Raw genomic sequence first — 15,896 nt, 5'->3', positions numbered from 1 at the left:
GCTAGTGGGAATAAACTCAGAACCCGGCTTTGAACTTTGGACTTTATTTTCAGACATATATATATATATAAAAAAAAAACAACAACCTCGCAAGTATCAGACAAAACTTCTGGAAATTTACACACAATCCAACAAAAATATATATAAACCAAAGCTTTTGTTTTGACAGCACTTGTAGCTCATAAGTCTAGCTCACCACTTGTTAGGGCGCTGGCTGCCAGACTGCTGCACGGCTCCCTGCTACCGGCAGAGGATGCTGGGGGTGCGTGAGGGGACATCTCTCCTGTCACCCAGGGTTAGTCTCAGCTCCTTGCAGAAGGGCTAGGGGAGTGATGGGCTTGTGGACAGCATAGCACTGAGAGTACATGGCTTAGAGGAAGGAGGGGCTACAGGGGGGCTGATCTCTCTAGGAGGAAGCAGGAGGGAGAGCCATGTTTCAGGCGGAAGGCTAGGACAGGCCATGGCAGCAGAAACTAAAGGCGGGGCTGCTTGCCGTCTCCCCTCTCCACCACACAGCTGCTCCCACACCAGCCTGGCTGTAGGGCCAGGGGTGCCACCAAAGCACAGAAATAAAAGTTTTACCCGGGGCTGGTAATTGTTCAGCACAAAAAAAACCCTGAGACATCGCCAGCTGGCCCTGGCCTAATATTCCTTAGTTTTAAACTTGGGGGGGTGGGGGGGGCTCCAGGAGCTGCTGTTGCCAGCAGCTGTGCAGCCCCCCTAAAAGCAATCCAATTCCCTGGAGGCTGGGGAGATAGACAGCCTCCCCTTCACATCAGCAAGGCTACGCTACAAACCATAGAACCTAAGCCCTTTGTCTGGCATGTGCCGAGAGATGGGCACCCCCGTCCTTGCTCTGCCAGGTACTCACCTCTCGTAGGCTCACAGCTACCCGTCATGGAGCTCCCTACCTACACAGCATCATCAGGACACGCTGGGCTAAACCAACAAGACAAGAACAGTTCAAAAGGAAAAGCAAAGCACTAACACTTCCCCCAGCAGCTCGCAAACACTGCTCTAACACAGCCCTTCCATTCTTTGCTCGCCTAACCTGCACACCACTATATCTAAGATGCCTGGGACATCCCAAAAGTAACAGTAAAAGTAAAATTTCACCAGTTTTTCTCAGCAAGTTTGGGGTAAAACACATCAAAACCTTCCCACACACATACAGGGCAGAATTTCTCAAAAAGCTTCAAATCCTTCCACCAGGTAGCTTAATGGGATATTTCTTTCTAATATTGCTGTTGGCTTCTCTGTAGTAGTAAGCAAGTCCAGCTTTGCTGCTGCTAAATCAACAATCTGCAAGCCCACGGCTGAGGTAACAGACAGCTGAGTCAGGGGGGTGTCCCCTGCGTGTTGGGGCTCAGCACTGCGACACAGTAATCGTCTCTGGCTGTGCTCCCCAGGCACTGGAGCAGGGGTGGGACAAGGCAATCCAAGAGCAGGAAAGGTTTGAAGGAAGAAAGCACTTAGTAGATTCCCTCTCTAGTTTCTCAGATCGATGTATTTCTCGCTCTTCAGTCCACCAAAACAGAAAGAGGGGGAAAAACAAACAAATAAAAAACAGTTAGAAGTGAACGTAAACCCAGGTCCTCCACTGCAGGTGTCTACATGACAGACAACACAATGGGGGAGAGCCACTGGCCCAGGCCACCTGTGGTGGCTGAGCATCCACCCCAGGACAAGGGAAGAGCACAAGCTGTGCGGCCAGCTGGACCAGGGTGGGGTCCAGTGCCACATCCTATGGCTCTGCAAGACACACAAGCCCTCCCTTAGCACGGTGATGGTCTGGCATCAATACTGTGAATAGTTGTTTGAGCCCTCAGTGGCTCTTGACCCCAGATGAGAGGTAAGCATGTGGCCCAGGAGGCTCATCTCATGCTGCACTGAGAGCTTTGGCTCAGAGATGCCAGAGCAGGGCCCATTCCTGCAGCCTCCGTTCTGACCCCTGGCCAGAGATGTTTATGTAGTCCTTCTCCCAGAGCCCCCCAGAGAGCCCAGCTCCTGCTCCAGGGAGCATGAAAGGAAGCAGTGCCAAGCAGGCTGGGCAGTGTGCTCCCAGGAGGTGCCAGGGGTTGGCATGGAGCAGAGCTGCATGTGCACAGGGGAGGGCTGCTCCTACATCTTTGGAGCAGAGAGCTGTGGCTTTGTCACCTCCCCTCCATCCCACGGCCCCTCTCGAGTGCTGCTGATGGATGATGGAGGCCCATGCAGGGTGGAGAGTGCTGGGAGAGGAGCAAAGCATTACCTTGATGCACCCCCTGTACACTCCTGACCTCCGCTCCCAGCCCTGGGAGCGGCCCTGGCCCTGGGGAAGGGCAGCACACGACGCTCTGTCCTACCTGGTCAGCGGCAGGTCTCTTCTCACCGTTGGCACCCTGCAGGAGCCCCGCCTCTTCGGAAAGTTTATCTGACTTAACTTCAACTACAATCTTGTCTTTACGTGCCTCTGGCTTTGTGCTAGGGGAGGGAGGTGACAATTTTGAGACATGTTTGCGATACCAAAGAGGGCACATGGCCGGCTGAGTGAGGCCAAGCCCTGGGGCTCCATCTCAGGGGATGCTCTGGAGTGGGGCTGGGGCAGAGGAAGATTAGGGGTGGAAAAGGCTCCAGCTCAGACAAAGCTTTGGCTGCCCAGCCCCTCCCTGGGGAGGAGTCCCTCGGCTGCTCTACCACTGCTGTCCTCCTCATCGCCTCCCTGCGCAGATGGGGCAAGCAGCACAAACCCCAGGCTGTAGGAAGCTGGAAGCACTGCTGAGACCCCAGTGTGGTGCCCCCCAAGGCTGCACTATTGCCTCCCTCTGTGTTGGGCAGGGAGTGGCTGGTGCAATGAGATGGGAAGCATGAATGATGGCAAGCACCTCTGGCCCCAAGAGCTCCCTGGGAGGGCAGACGGCAGCGCTTACATGTCCTGTTTCCCAGCACGGCCACATGGGATCTTGCCTTTCTTGTGCAGGAAGTAGATGACAGACCCCACCACAGCCACCACAAGGATGCAGACGATGATTGCCACAATGATCACCCCCTTGCTTTCTGGTGTCTTTTGATCTAAACACAACAAGAGAGGAAGAAGTTAATGCCCTTCCCACCCTGATGCTCTCCAGCTTCTGCATTACTGTACCCCCTTGGGGGCAAGAGAAGGACCCCTTCCCCCGAGAAGGCACCATGGGGACTCCAGTTCCTGGTGGTTCTCCAGCTCCCTGCAGGATGCAAACATCAGTACAAAAACGCTATGTTACGGCAGTTTCTGCACGAACACGCTTTGCATTCTGCTCCCGGCTGCCATGCCCCTGCGTGCCATAGGAAGATGGCTTACAGGGTTTCCTGCAAGACATCAGGCCATCCCTTTGCTTCCTTGCCCAGCGAGCCTGGGCTGCAGGAAGCAGCACTTGATGGCCTCACTGGGTTACAGGCTGAGGACAAGCAGGCAGCTTTCACAAACAGGTGGAGACAGCCTCTGTTTCCCTTGCGGCTTGGCAGGGAGAGAGGAGCAGTGACAGATGCAATGCAAGAGCCAGCAGCCAAGGCTCATTCCCCAGGCCAGAGGTCAGCATGACTCCAGACAGTGGCAAGCTCCCACCAGAGCCTAGGCTGATGGACGCATGCACCCAGCGCAGTCAGGAGACTGACCTTTTCTGATGGACTCCACTGGTAGAGCAGGAACAGAGGGAAACAGACAGAGCTCAGCCACGCCAGAGCAGCATGGCACACATGCCACCCGTGCGAGGTGGACTAATACTTCTCTGGGTTCCAGGGCAGTAGGGAGTGCCTGAGACTCACCGAGCAGCTGGATGTGCTTCTCGCTGACACCCAGTGCGTTAGAGACCCTGCACATGGCTCCTGCCCGCAGCAGGTCGTGGTTCACACGCACTGTCAGGTTGCTGGCGACGTGCTGATTTTCAATGTACTCATGAGCCTGTGAGGCGGGGAGGCAGCAAAGGATTCAGCACCCGAGGCAATGTGCAGCTCCTTGATAGACCACAGCCTGGACCCAGCACCCTCCCCAGCTCTCACCGTCCCATTGACATTCCAGCGGACAGAGGGCCTGGGGAAAGCGATGGCCTTGCAAGTCAGGTTCACCACCTCATCCTGCCGCACGTACAGTGGGGAGCTGATGGCGACAATCCGCGGTTTCCCTGTGGGGAGGGCATATCAAGCATCCATGGCTCTCAGTGGTGGGGAACAGGGCTGATGCTGGGCGGGACGGGGCTCACTCTGGCAGGGCAGCATGCCCACACACATGCCGCTTCTTACCCTGAACAGCCACGACCACCTGCTTGCTCTGCTCCAGCCCTGGCACGCTTGGTGCAATCACCTTGCAGCTGAAGTTGTTGGAGGTTTCGAAGGTGAGGTTGCTCAGGAAGAGCTGGTTCCCTTCTCCAACCTTCCTGCCCTGTTAGGAAGGGATGCCCCCCAGCAATGAGCCCCAAGCACCAGGCCCTTCTGTGCCCAGCTCCCCAGACTGCAGCTGTCCCAAACAGGCTCAGCCCTCCCTGCTACGCGGCGAGGGAGCCCGCAAGCACAGGACCTCTCTGCAGTACTGGCCAGGACGTGAAGAGGTAGATATGGACAACACAGGTCCATGCAAGTGGGAATCCCACCCCTGGCCTCTCTCAGGAGATAGGGAGCAACCTCTTGGCTCTGCCCAGTCTGCTGCAAAGCCCAAGCTCGCCGAGCCTGAACGTGCCAATACCCAAATGCCTGCTAACCTCCTCATCTCTCCACTGGTAGGCCAGGGCCACGGGGCTGTGGGCATCACAGCTCAGCCTCACACTATCCCCTTCCTGAAGGGGCGAGGATGGCTCCATCTTCACATGGACCCCTTCAATATCTACGAGAGGCACAGAGAACAGGGCAGGGTGAGCAGGAGGGATGGGGCACCCACCACAAGGTACGCAGGGTCCCTTTGCCCGCCTTACAGTTCACAACAAGCTCCACATCCTTCTCCAGCTGTCTCATATCATCCAAATCCAGGGTTTGGCATTTGTACAGGCCACTGCTGCTTTTATTCACACCGTGCAGGTTCAACACCCCGCTGTTGGTGTCTGCCAGCGACGACAGGTCCTGCCAGCTGTCCTCCAGCTGCAGGCAGTGGGGAGAAAGCAGAGCCCTTAACCCCACACAGGCACCCTCCGTCCCAGCTGCTGCATCACACTCCCCAGGGCCCTCCAGGCAGGGGACAAGTTACAGCCAGGACACGAGATGTCTGCCAAGGGAGAGGTGTCCAGGTCCCCTCCGGCCTCACCTCTCTCTTATAGAAGCTGAAGACAGGCGCTGGGTTCCCATCGGCCTCGCAGACCAGCTTCACGTCATCCCCTTCCTTCACCAGCGCTGAGGATGGCATGACATGTAGCTTCACATGCTGCGCAGGGTCTGCAGGAGGAGGGAGCGAGAAGGGTTGGTACAGGGCCCCACCACACAGCACCAGGCAGCGGGCACGGCCCCCAGCCCCTGACTCACAAAAGACAGTGATGTTGATTTTCTGCGAATCCATGGTATGCTTCTGTCCCAGCAGCCAGTAGTGCACAGTGCAGTGATAGAGGGAGTTGCGGTCCTCCCGAGTGACGTGAGCGAAAAGGGTGCTGCTTGCTGTGTACAGCCCACTTGACTCACGGGTCATCGTGGCCAGGATCTTCACCACTGCAGGGACAGAGCCATTGTTCTCAGCCCACGGGGAGGCCATGGGGGGTGAGGAGGGCTCCCTTGGGAGCACAGGGCTCCTCTGGGTGGCCACAGACTGCCAGTCCCCAGCTGATGAGGCCCGGGACAGCACGAGCGCCCCAGCCCCTCTCTCAAGCAGGCAGGTGCAGTTCCTCATCCCCATCCAACTCACTCTTCTCCTCTGGCTGCAGCTGCTCCCCATTCTTGTGCCACGTGATGTTGGGGGATGGGAAGCTGTTCCTGCTCACGCACTGGGCAATCTGCAGCAGCAGAGGGAGCCTTGAGCACGGGGTGCTGCCATGGGGAGACGGGAGTCTGGCATGATGCGAGCCTCCCCCTCCACTATGTGGGGCCTCTCCTCACCTGCGGGATGTTAGTGCTCTGCACAGAAACGCCTCCTGTGTTGGCCTCAATCTCAGGGGCCTCGGGGACCTCTGGAAAGAGAAGCCACCCCACACGTATTAGGACAGATGGGATGGGATCCCCCACCAGCCCCACCGAGCAGATGCACAGCCGTGCTGCCCTCCTGTCCCATCACTCACTGTAGACGCGGAGCTCAGTGCGGTTCTCGCCCACGCCGTGGCTGCCCGCCCCAACTTGGCACACGAAGGTCCTAGCATCCTGCACTGTCACCCTGCTGATGGAGAGGGCCTTGTCCTCCCCCACTGACAGCCGCCCCTTGCAGTCTGTGCCCTCCTCTGGGATCTCGCTGCCTAGGATGTGGCACACCCTCACCAGGTTGTTGCGGTCAATCTGCAAGGTGAGGGGCTGATGCCAGGCTGACAGGGAGCCCAGGAAAAAGCCCCAGGCTTGCTGCCACCCCAGCCCACTGCTCCTTTCCCAGTTCAGCACTCACGTAGGACCAGCTGATGTAGGTGTAGGAACCATTTCCAGGAATGTAGAAATTGCATTCGATCCTGGCTGTGCCCCCGCTCTCCACTTCAACCACTGCTGGCATGGAGACCTCCACCTTGCTGGCTGCAGCTGTGGGACAGAGCCCGTCAGGGGGAAGAAGCATAGGGAAGCCTCCCATGTCTAAGATAGTGAGGGAGCTGAGCCCCGGCCCATCCCTGTCTCCATCCCGCAAAGGCCGTGGGGTAGAGCCATGTCCTGCGCTGGCATCCCCCAGACACCACGTGCCAGCCCAGCAGGAGTGCTAGCCAGGAGCATGGCCCCACTCCTGCTGCCACGCTGCCTTCTGTGTCCACAGAGAGCCTGTGGGCTCAGGCCACCCCTGTCCCCAGAGAGGGGTTGAGGCACACCGTGCTCACACCAGCAACCTCTTCAGGACACCTGCAGACAACCACCCACACCACTGCTGTTGGGGTCCCCACTAACCTGCCCTCCCCACGGCAACCCAGACTTGCTGAAATGGGCAAGTCCTGAGCCCCCAAACGGCCCCACACACCACCAAGACAGGGAGTTGCTGCATCCTGCCTGAGGATGGGTATGGGATGGGGCTGCATCTCTACAGCCAGCGAGCGAGCAAATCGCCTGGTCAGCTGCCTTAATCTGAGCCCAGGGTGTTGCTGAACCCCCTCACACCCCAGAGCACACATTGATCCTCCCTGGTCCAAGCCAGCATCCCAGACCAGCACCCACCATGCCTTAGTGGCCCCAAGGGCCAGGCAAGGAGGTGTCAGAAGGCTAGCAGAGGCAGGAGAAGGGGCCGGGTGCTGGAGGCTGAAGCTGGCAGCACAAAGGCTGCACCTTCCCACAGCCTGGGACCAGAGGCCTGACGTCAGCCTGCACGGCCCCCACAGCAGCCCCGGGAGCTGGGGCATGAATAAGGCACTGTGTTCCTTTGCAGCAGGACAAGGCACACAGCGCAGCAGCTCAGGAGGGGTGCCCCAGCCAGCTGCGGCTGCCTGCTGCTTCCTTTCCCCCTCCAAGGCAACAGGGCCCATGGGGGAGGCAGCATGCCCCTGATCACTATGGCCGTGGCACGGCCAGGACTCCTGGGTCCATCCCCAAGCTCCAGCCCTGCCACCCGAGCAGGTACCCAGACCCCAGCAGTCAGAGCATCCACCCCTGCAGCGTACCCAAGGCGGGCGCCTCACTGCTCCTCTGCTCCCTGCCCATAAAGCAAACCCAGCACTGCCCACCCATAGCATGGTGGCACCAGGTACCCACACACCCTGTGAACAGAGCCTGCCCACCCCAGCACCCCACATTCCCTCCCAGCCCAGTCACCCGCTCGCCCGCAGCAGTAATGGAGCTCCTGGCCACGCTCCGAGCAGCAGGGGAAGGTAATGGCTATCGATCCAGGACAGGGAACAGAGCAGCTTCCTGAGGGGCTGGGGGCAGAGCAGCCCTAGCAAAGCACAGCAAAGGGCTGCATCACTCAAGGCTGGGAGTGCTGTCGCCACCAGCCCTGAGGATGCCAAAGCAAGAGGGATCTGCATGCCCTGGGCTGGCACCCAGCCCTGCAGGAAGGGACAGTAGTCTGGCCCCCAGCAACAGGGCCGGCCAGCTCAGCACCTAGCGCCCAGCCCAGGTATGGGAGCTGGGGACAAGAGGCTGGAGGAAGCCAGCTGTGTCAACAGCTCCCTTGATAGTGCTGCTCGGTAACAGCCACAGGGCCTCGCAACTTCAAAGGGCAATGCCGTGCCCACAAAATGCTCTTTGTCTGGAGTGGGTATGTGGTGACACAGCCCTAAAACACAGCCAGGAGCCCTTCTGCCACAGCAAAGGCCCTGGCTCACTGGACTAGCCACCTCAGGACACCCCAACAGCCAGGTTTTGGCACTCACCTGTCCCATCAGCGCAGTACAGCTGGCACTAAGCAAAGGACAAGCAAAGCACTGCACTGGAAAGGAGGTGCTAGAAAAACAGGTGAAACCGCCACAGATAATAAGCATGCACTGGGGTCCAGGAAGCTGGACTAAGCATACATAGGAAAAGATAACTTTGCACTGGAAGCACCTGCCAACCTGTACAGCCATGACCTGGCTTCCTGCTGCAGCCGGGCACCCGCAGACTTGGGCAAGTCTGGGGCTGGGGTGTACCCCAGTTGCCCCCCTGCACCCTCACCCTGAGCCCTGACACTTCTGGGCTGCAGGCAGCCAGGCCAGGCTTTGCCCCATCATCATTTTTAGACCTTCAGCATGGGCCCTGGGCAGAGCGAGCCCCCAGGAGAGGGAGAGCTGCTGGCCCACCCTGCTGACCCGCTTGGCATGAAAGCCCTCATCCAGGCAGTCAAGCAGCAGAGATCATGAGCTCAGAGCTGGAGAATGGCTGGCATCTGGGGCTGGCATGAGGCACACGTCCCTCCCACCCATCCACTGCCCTTGAGGAGATGGACATGGATGCCGCAGCCCCCACCCTGCCTGGAACAAGGGCTCGCGCCCCCACCTCCTCCGGAGCAGGCTGGATACTAGTCCTGCCCCAGGCTGGAAGGAGCACTCAGAGACATTGCAAGTGCAGCTAACTGGGGGACACAAGGCCCCCCACAACCCTGGGGACACAAGGCTTCCAAGACCTCACAGCCTGCCAGGTACATGGGTAGGCTAGAGAGGAACTGGGTAGAGGCACCCTGGCATAGCAGGCTCTTGGGACATGACAATCTTCCCTTGTGCCCAGAATGGCTGCAGACACCAGTTCATCGAGGGAACCTGGGCAGGGCTGGAGACCCATCAGCCACACATGGAGCAGCCCAGGTTGTGAAGCTGAGCTCCAGCTGGGAGAGTGCACCCAAGCACCTGGCACAGCTCCAGCAGGAGACCTAGAGATCTGGAGAGGATGTCTGCAGCAAGCAAGCAGGGAAGGGAGGAGAGCCCCTGTGCCTTTCCATCTGGCTGGCGGACAGCCGGCCGGCAGCCAGAGCTCCACAAGAACAAAGATTTTCTTTTAGAGCCAGGGAAGGGGGTGGGGAATAGCACAGCCCCTCCGCCAGCCTCCTGCGGAGCTGAGGTGTGTGGGGAGCTGGCGAGGAGCACGGCTGTGTGGCAGTGCAGAACCCCCAGCACAGAGCAGTGAGAGGAGGGGCGCCACAGGGGTCTGGAGCCGCATGTGGGATGCCTGAGGTTTCCGCAGGCTTCTGCTTCCCTCTCAGGGAAACCAGCTGCGGCCAGATCCCTCCTGCTTCCACAGCACATGCAGACAAGCTGGCCTCCTCTCCCTTGGCAAGGCCACCCTTCCCGCACAAATCCTTGATCCAGGGTGTCCCAGCTACGCCACTTCTTCCTCACAGAGAAACGGTGCAGAGAGACAGCCCTGCAGCAAGCAACACCACCAGCCCCCAACAGCCTCCGCCCCAGCCCAACCCTCGCTGTGCTGGGGGTGGGGAGGGAGCCAAGGCTCTGCTGCAGGCGGGACCGGCACCTTGCACCCCCAGACAAACACCACCACTCCATCAGGACCCAGCCATGTGCACCAGGAGGGGAAAGGCTCACAACCCCAGCCCCGAAGCCAGGTGACAACATCCACACAGACCTCTCTAACAGCTGGAGACTGCAGTGCAGAAGGGGCCAGGGTGGCACGGGCAGCTCCAGTGTGGGCTCAGCCTCCTGCCCCAGCAGCATGGAGAGCCCCCTAGCCCGCCAGGGAATGGCTTGGCTGTGGCCCCTCATGCTTCTGGGAAACATCAAGCCTTTCACCGTAGCTGGGCTTGCAAACAGACCAATTCTGCCAACCAATAAACGCCTCACTCGGCACATGCACTGTGAGGAAGGGGATCCCAGCACGGGCCGGGGGTGGAAGCTGTCTGCCTTTGGCTCGGGCATTCAGCTCTCCTGTGGCGCCAACGCCTTGGCGAGAACAGGCTTCCCCAGCGCCTGGGGCCACCTCTGCAGCATGGCTGGGCAGGGACAAGGCAAGAAGGTGGCAGGGAACAGCGAGCGTACCAGTGCCACTCCCTGGCCCACGGTGAGGGGAAAGCATGCTGCAGGGAGCAGGGCAGGGCAGGAAATGCAGCCCCCCCCACACACCCCAGGCCCGAGGGTGAAAATGGACTGGAAAGAGGATAAAAAAAGAAAGTGTGAAAAAAGCCAAGAGAAACAAAGTGCTCAGGGAAAAACTCCTTAGAAGGAAAGGGGTGGATGCTTCCTAATAAGTCGACCAATTCACCCAGCTGCACACTAAACACACGTGGGGGCACCCTGCCATTCACACCCTTGTCTCTGCCCCACGGAGCCTGGCCCCAGGAGCCTGCCTTGCACCAGCCACCTTCCCTGGCCACCGGGCCAGCCCCGCGGGACGCAGAGTGCGTCCCTCACCCCGCCCTGCCTTAAGGGGGCTGCAAAGGAGCCCCGAGAGCAGAATGGGGCACCTCCAGCTCCCCCACACCCAGATCCACCCCCGCCGTGGAGCCCGGGGACGTGCAGGCGCGGACATACCCGCGAGGGGGCTGCTCCCACCCAGGCTCTCCGGTACCACAATTTTAGCATTCCTGGCCCCAAGCCAGGCGGGGCCCGAAGGGCGTCAGCTCTGCTGGCTGCCGGGGCTGGTCCCGGAGCGGCTCTGCGGGGAAGACCCCGCCGGCTGCCGCCGCTCGCCCCCTCGGAGCACGAAGCCCGGCGTCGGGAAGGGGTCGGGCCGAGCAGGGCAGAGGTCGGCAAACCCCGGCACCGCACGCCCGCGGTGTCCCGCTGCAGCCCGGTGCGTCCCGGCCAGCGGCAAGAGCGGGGCCGGCAGCGGCACGGGGCGAAGGGGCACCCCTGCCCGGGGCCGGCGGGACCCGCGCCCCGACCCGCTGCGCCCGCAGGTGCGCCCGCCCGCACCGCGGCCCCGTCCCGTCCCGTCCCGTCCCCACTCACCGCAGCAGAGCAGGAGGCAGCAGCCCCAGCCCAGAGCGGGACCGGCCGCCCGCCGCCCCCCAGCCATGCCCGCCTTCGCCGCCGGCCGCCCGCGACTGAGCGGGGCCGCGGGCTGACGTCAGGCGGAGGAGGAGGAGGAGGAGGAAGGCGCGGTGCCTGCCCACCGCCCGCGGCCCCTTATCACCCCCCAGCGGCAGCCGGCCGGGCGCCACCGCGCCAAGCCCCGCAGCGCCCAGCACGGCCGGAGGGGGTCCGTACCCCCGGCCCCGCTCGGCCTCCGCGCCAGGCTGCGGGTGTCGCTCGGGCGGGTGCGGGACGTCGGCCGGCGCCCCGGCTCTCCCGAGGGCCCCCTAACTCTAAGCCTCAAGCAGATGCTCCCCCCCGCCTCGGAACGAGCCGTTGTCAGGCATTTCTAGCTCTGCTGGAGGGGCTTGCTCCAGCTTTGCTTGCAGACCTGCAGCCTGCCAGGTCCTGCCTGTCCAGACTTGCTCAGGCTGATTGGAGCAGACTGCCGGGCGCTGGAGGTGGAAATCATTAGCAGACCCAGCTGAGGGGGTAGAGGTGTGGGGTGGGGCTGGTTTCCACAGGCACTTAAGGAATGCTGGAAAGGGGGACAGCCCCTGAGAGTCTCACTTCCAGGCATCAGTGCATCTGTCTGGCAGTGCTTTGGGGCAGAACTGACCTGCTCCCTAGCTCAGCACCAGCCCCAAAGCCCATCCACAGCTCCTGGGTTGCCTTTGAACCCACGCAGGTGGACACAAAAGCAGGGGGACCAAGCCACTCTTCATCATTGCCTGGGTTCTGAGACACCTGGGGACAGTGGGGTCCTTGGGGATCAGCAGGGACATGAGGGAGGTGACATGAGGGAGGTCCTGTCCCAGGCAGGTCAATGAGGCCTGTGGGGTTTGTGCTCTGTAGGGCAGAGCACCACTCTGTAGCGCACAGCGAGCTGTGGCCCAAGCCCTCGCACAGCTGTTGAATAGCACGGCTGTGGAAAAGCTGTTAGCTGCAGTGGCCAAGGCTGCATGCCTGGCCAGAATCTGGTGGGGGGGCAGAGGGGCTCTCAGGGCTGCACAAAGCTGGTATTATCCCGAGGTAATATTCCAGCCCAAAAACAGGCCGGTCCCGCCTGCAGCCCCGAGATAGGCCACCAGGGAGGGGCACAGGCCTGGGGAAGCACAACAAACCTCCCCAGGTGCTGCAAGTTGCCCACAGCCAACATGCAGGACCCAGGCCCAGAGCCCCTGCCCCTTTGCAGCCTGGCTCTGCGCCTCAGCTTCCCCCTGGGTCAATCAGCCAGAGGGGCTGTGCTGGAGGTTTTCTTCTCCTTCAAAGCCCTTCTGCCTCCCATAGTCTTGCTCCCCATTCACACAGGACTCCTGAAGCTCACTGACTTGCACTCACTTCACGTGAGGACAGGCCCAGAGCTGCCCCAGCATCTCCTGGGAGCAGCGAGAGCACTCTCCTCCCGCTCTCAGAGCCCAGGGGCTCTGAACCTTTGCATATCCTCTTCCCTCCTCAGCTTGCTTTTCCTGCAGCGTGAGCTGTACTCTGGGCCCTGGGCAGCATGGCCTCATCTCTCCGACCACCCTGAGCCACTCTGGGGCTGGGCTGCAGGTTCTCCTGGGCCACAGCATTCCTTCTGGGCATCCCCAACCACCTCTCATACTGCCAGACCCTCCAGCCCCAACAACCCTGTGCTGGCCGCCAGTGCCAGCACCGCTCCCCCGCTGGTGCCATGCAGCGGCCCTTCCCATGCCCTCCTCCTGCTTTGCATGCCTGGCCAGATACCCCCCCAACACTTTCCCAGCCAAATAGACTTGATGATTCATCGGAAATGACTAAATTTTCTCTCCATTAGATTAGTTGCTTAAAATGGCAATGCTAGGCAGTGATAAGGCTCATAGCCCTTGCGTTGCTGGTGCAGAGGGGAGGAATCCTCCCAGGCGGTGTGTTCTCTGGGAGGAACAAGTGCAAGGGAGCTGTGCCATCATGAGCAGGCTGCTTGTGAGCTGCTCTCTGGCCCCATGGCTGCAGTGCAGGGATGCTCTTGCAGCTGACGGTGACAGGAGCTCCCTCTCTGTCGTGGGAACAGCTACCCCCTGAGAAGATGCCCAGGCTTGGGGACCCCCTGACAACATGCTCACACTTTCCTCTCCCTTCAAAGGGCAAGACGCAGCACCAGAGGAGCCTCCAGCTCTGCTCCCCTTGAAGGACAGATAATTATGTTGAATTTTGTACAAAATACCGTGATTTAAGCCCCACAAATGCCACCCTGTGAGAGAAGAGGGTTCAAGGAGTCCCACTTTCCCGCAGGAAAACAAGTCAAACAAACAAGTGGGAGAACCCAGATGACACTCTGCTGGTGCATTTTGTTCTAGTGCTAATTTTTATTCTGGGTTAAAAATAAAGCAAAATGTTGCTAATAAAACCTCTGCAGAAAATTCCCAGCAGTTGGAAAGGGCAATGCCACTCCCTGGAGAAAAGAGGCTGGCCAACCGGTGCAGCAGGGAGCATACAACCCTGAAAGAGCCTTCCACTGTTACTGCAACAGCCGTGCCGCCGATCAGTCAGGCTTCTGCTTTTCAGACTGTTTAACTTTGAAGGAAACTTTTTTTCCTCCCAAACTGTTCTGGGGAAGATGGGCAGTATTTGAAAGCAAGGGCCCGCTGCCCTCACTGCTGGCATGAAATTGCCCTGCCACACTGTGTGCGGCAGCTGGTGGGCTTGGGGGCTCTGCGTGGGGAGTGCAGCAGGCTGGCCACCTTCATCTTCCCTCTCTGCTGCCTTATCTTATGGCTTCTTATTTATTTGCTTGCTTAATGGATTTGGCTTCGGCCCCCATTCACTGCTATGCAAACAAACAATGTGGATTAGGCTCCCGTGCTGTGGTCCCACGCACACAGCCAGGGTGGGAAGGTCAGGGCACATGGGTCCGGCCCCAGCCAAGGCAGCTCTTTCTCTCTGGCAGCTGAGAGAACCCCAGGTGTCCGGGCCACCACAGCTCCCAGCACTCTCCTCCTCCAACCCTCCTGCCATCTCTCACGTGAGAAGCTGCTCCTGGCGTCTCTCCCGCCCCTTCCATGAAAGGCATCTCTGCCCCTGGAGCAGTGGGGCTTGCTGGACCCTGGCAGAGGCACTGGACAGCCGCTTCTCTCTGCTGGAAATGAGGGGACAGCGGGCAGCTCGTAGGCGTAGCCTGCCCAGAGCATGGCTGATTACCCATGCATTATCTGAGCATCACATGTTGCAGGCATGATCTGGAAGCGTGTAATCACATTTGCCTTTCTCCTCTGCTCCCACTGAGCCTGGCTCTCCGCAGCCAGAGGGAAGCGATGGCCAGTGTGCAGAGCCAGGCATGGGGCCTGGGGCTGAGAACAGTCCGTATCACAGCACACACCTCAGCCCCTCGCACCTTTCCCTGCCCTCCCAGCGAGACCCCTGGGGCTTGGCTGTGTCCTGCGGATGCTGCTGGAGGGAGATGGCCCTATTGTGGTCCATGTCGGCAGGCAGCATGCTGTGCTCCCGCTGTGCGTGCCCTGACATGTTGCTTGGCAAGCCCCAGGTGGGGACAGGGGGCCCCGGGCCTTCCCCAGCCCCTGCAGCCCCCAACCATGCCGATGGGACCCAGAGCAGCCTGGATGGCTCAGGAGGGGTCTGCAGGTTGCTGGGGGTGCTCTGCGTGCCAGCCGCCTCCCTTCGAGCACCCCACCAGTGCCGGTGAGCGATGAGCTGTCAGCTGGCGCTGGTTTCCTGCACGGCTCCAGGGTGGATGAAAGGCAGACGTGCAGGGCGGAAGCTGGCTGCTGTGTCTGCCCAGGCCTGCACCTCTTTACACAACATCATCAGGGCCAAGAGGGGCCCCGGCTCCCTGGGGAAGGGACGGGACGTGGGCCAGTACCGTGCTTTCCCACACTGCCCCAAAACAGCCCGCTGCTTCTCTGCCACTGGGGCACAGCAGTGCTAAGGCTTACTACTTCCTAGAAGAAACCCCCAGGGCACCTTTCCACCAGCCCATGGTGCTGCATTTTGGGGTGCTTTGGGGCTCACACAATGCACTGAGGTCTGGGGTAAGTACAGGGACCTCCCTGAACTGTGTGACCTCTGGTTCCCCGCTCCCTGGGTGAAAGACCACGAGGGATGGGGTATCAGATGTGCCGTGAGGGCAGAGCTGCTTCAGGGTACCTCCGCTCCCCTCTCTGTCCACCTCTGGGAGTCCTTTTCGATGCCCTTGCCCTACAGTTCAGGAAAAGGCCTGCTTCCACCCTCCCTTCCTCGGCTGGGCTCCCAGTGGTTTCTTTGTGCCTCCTCTCTCCTTCCTCTCCTCTTCTGCGGGGCCCTTATGTGGGGATTATTAACCATGGCTACGGCGCCTTTGTTTAGGAGGAGCTGGGAGCGGGAGCTCGGTGAGGGGCTGGGCGGGTGGAGGAAGGAAGGACGTGAGCAGAAGGGGGGAAGGAAGGTGACATCTGGATG

At 60.2% G+C, this 15,896-nt stretch overlaps 2 protein-coding genes across 4 annotated transcripts in view; one reads left to right on the top strand and one right to left on the bottom strand.

Annotated features, from left to right (window-relative positions):
* The window catches only part of CBL (Cbl proto-oncogene), a 569,152-nt gene that overhangs the window by 59,106 nt on the left and 494,150 nt on the right, over window positions 1–15,896 (top strand). The window lies entirely within an intron of this gene.
* MCAM (melanoma cell adhesion molecule) lies at window positions 29–11,556 on the bottom strand. Of its 3 annotated transcripts, XM_064470739.1 has the most exons (15): window positions 11,421–11,556; window positions 6,521–6,648; window positions 6,207–6,417; window positions 6,028–6,098; window positions 5,837–5,924; window positions 5,464–5,643; window positions 5,249–5,376; window positions 4,923–5,085; window positions 4,713–4,834; window positions 4,258–4,396; window positions 4,018–4,139; window positions 3,784–3,919; window positions 2,910–3,051; window positions 2,346–2,463; window positions 29–1,518 (listed from the first exon to the last, which is right to left on the bottom strand). In XM_064470739.1, the coding sequence occupies exons 1-15, from the start codon at window positions 11,485–11,487 to the stop codon at window positions 1,489–1,491; spliced, it is 1,845 nt and encodes a 614-aa protein (XP_064326809.1). In that variant the 5' UTR covers window positions 11,488–11,556; the 3' UTR covers window positions 29–1,488. The 3 variants fall into 3 exon arrangements, with proteins under 3 accessions (XP_064326809.1, XP_064326811.1, XP_064326810.1); XM_064470741.1 differs by lacking the exon at window positions 2,346–2,463 and having other exon boundaries at window positions 2,865–3,051; XM_064470740.1 differs by lacking the exon at window positions 2,346–2,463.

The sequence above is a fragment of the Phalacrocorax carbo genome, chromosome 21 (genome assembly GCF_963921805.1).
Source record: "Phalacrocorax carbo chromosome 21, bPhaCar2.1, whole genome shotgun sequence".
Taxonomy (NCBI): Eukaryota; Metazoa; Chordata; class Aves; order Suliformes; family Phalacrocoracidae; genus Phalacrocorax; species Phalacrocorax carbo.
Note: the sequence above shows the minus strand (reverse complement) of the source record. Positions and strands in the feature narration are given on the sequence as shown.

Excerpts from the sequence above, each read along its gene's own strand:
- MCAM (XM_064470739.1), bottom strand. The coding sequence starts at position 11,487 with ATGGCTGGGGGGCGGCGGGCGGCCGGTCCCGCTCTGGGCTGGGGCTGC. Across the intron at positions 5,086-5,248 it reads TCAGCTTCTATAAGAGAGAG|CTGGAGGACAGCTGGCAGGA; the intron begins GTGAGGCCGGAG and ends CACTGCCTGCAG. Across the intron at positions 2,464-2,909 it reads CGTGCTGGGAAACAGGACAT|CACAAAGCCAGAGGCACGTA; the intron begins GTAAGCGCTGCC and ends TCCCTCCCCTAG.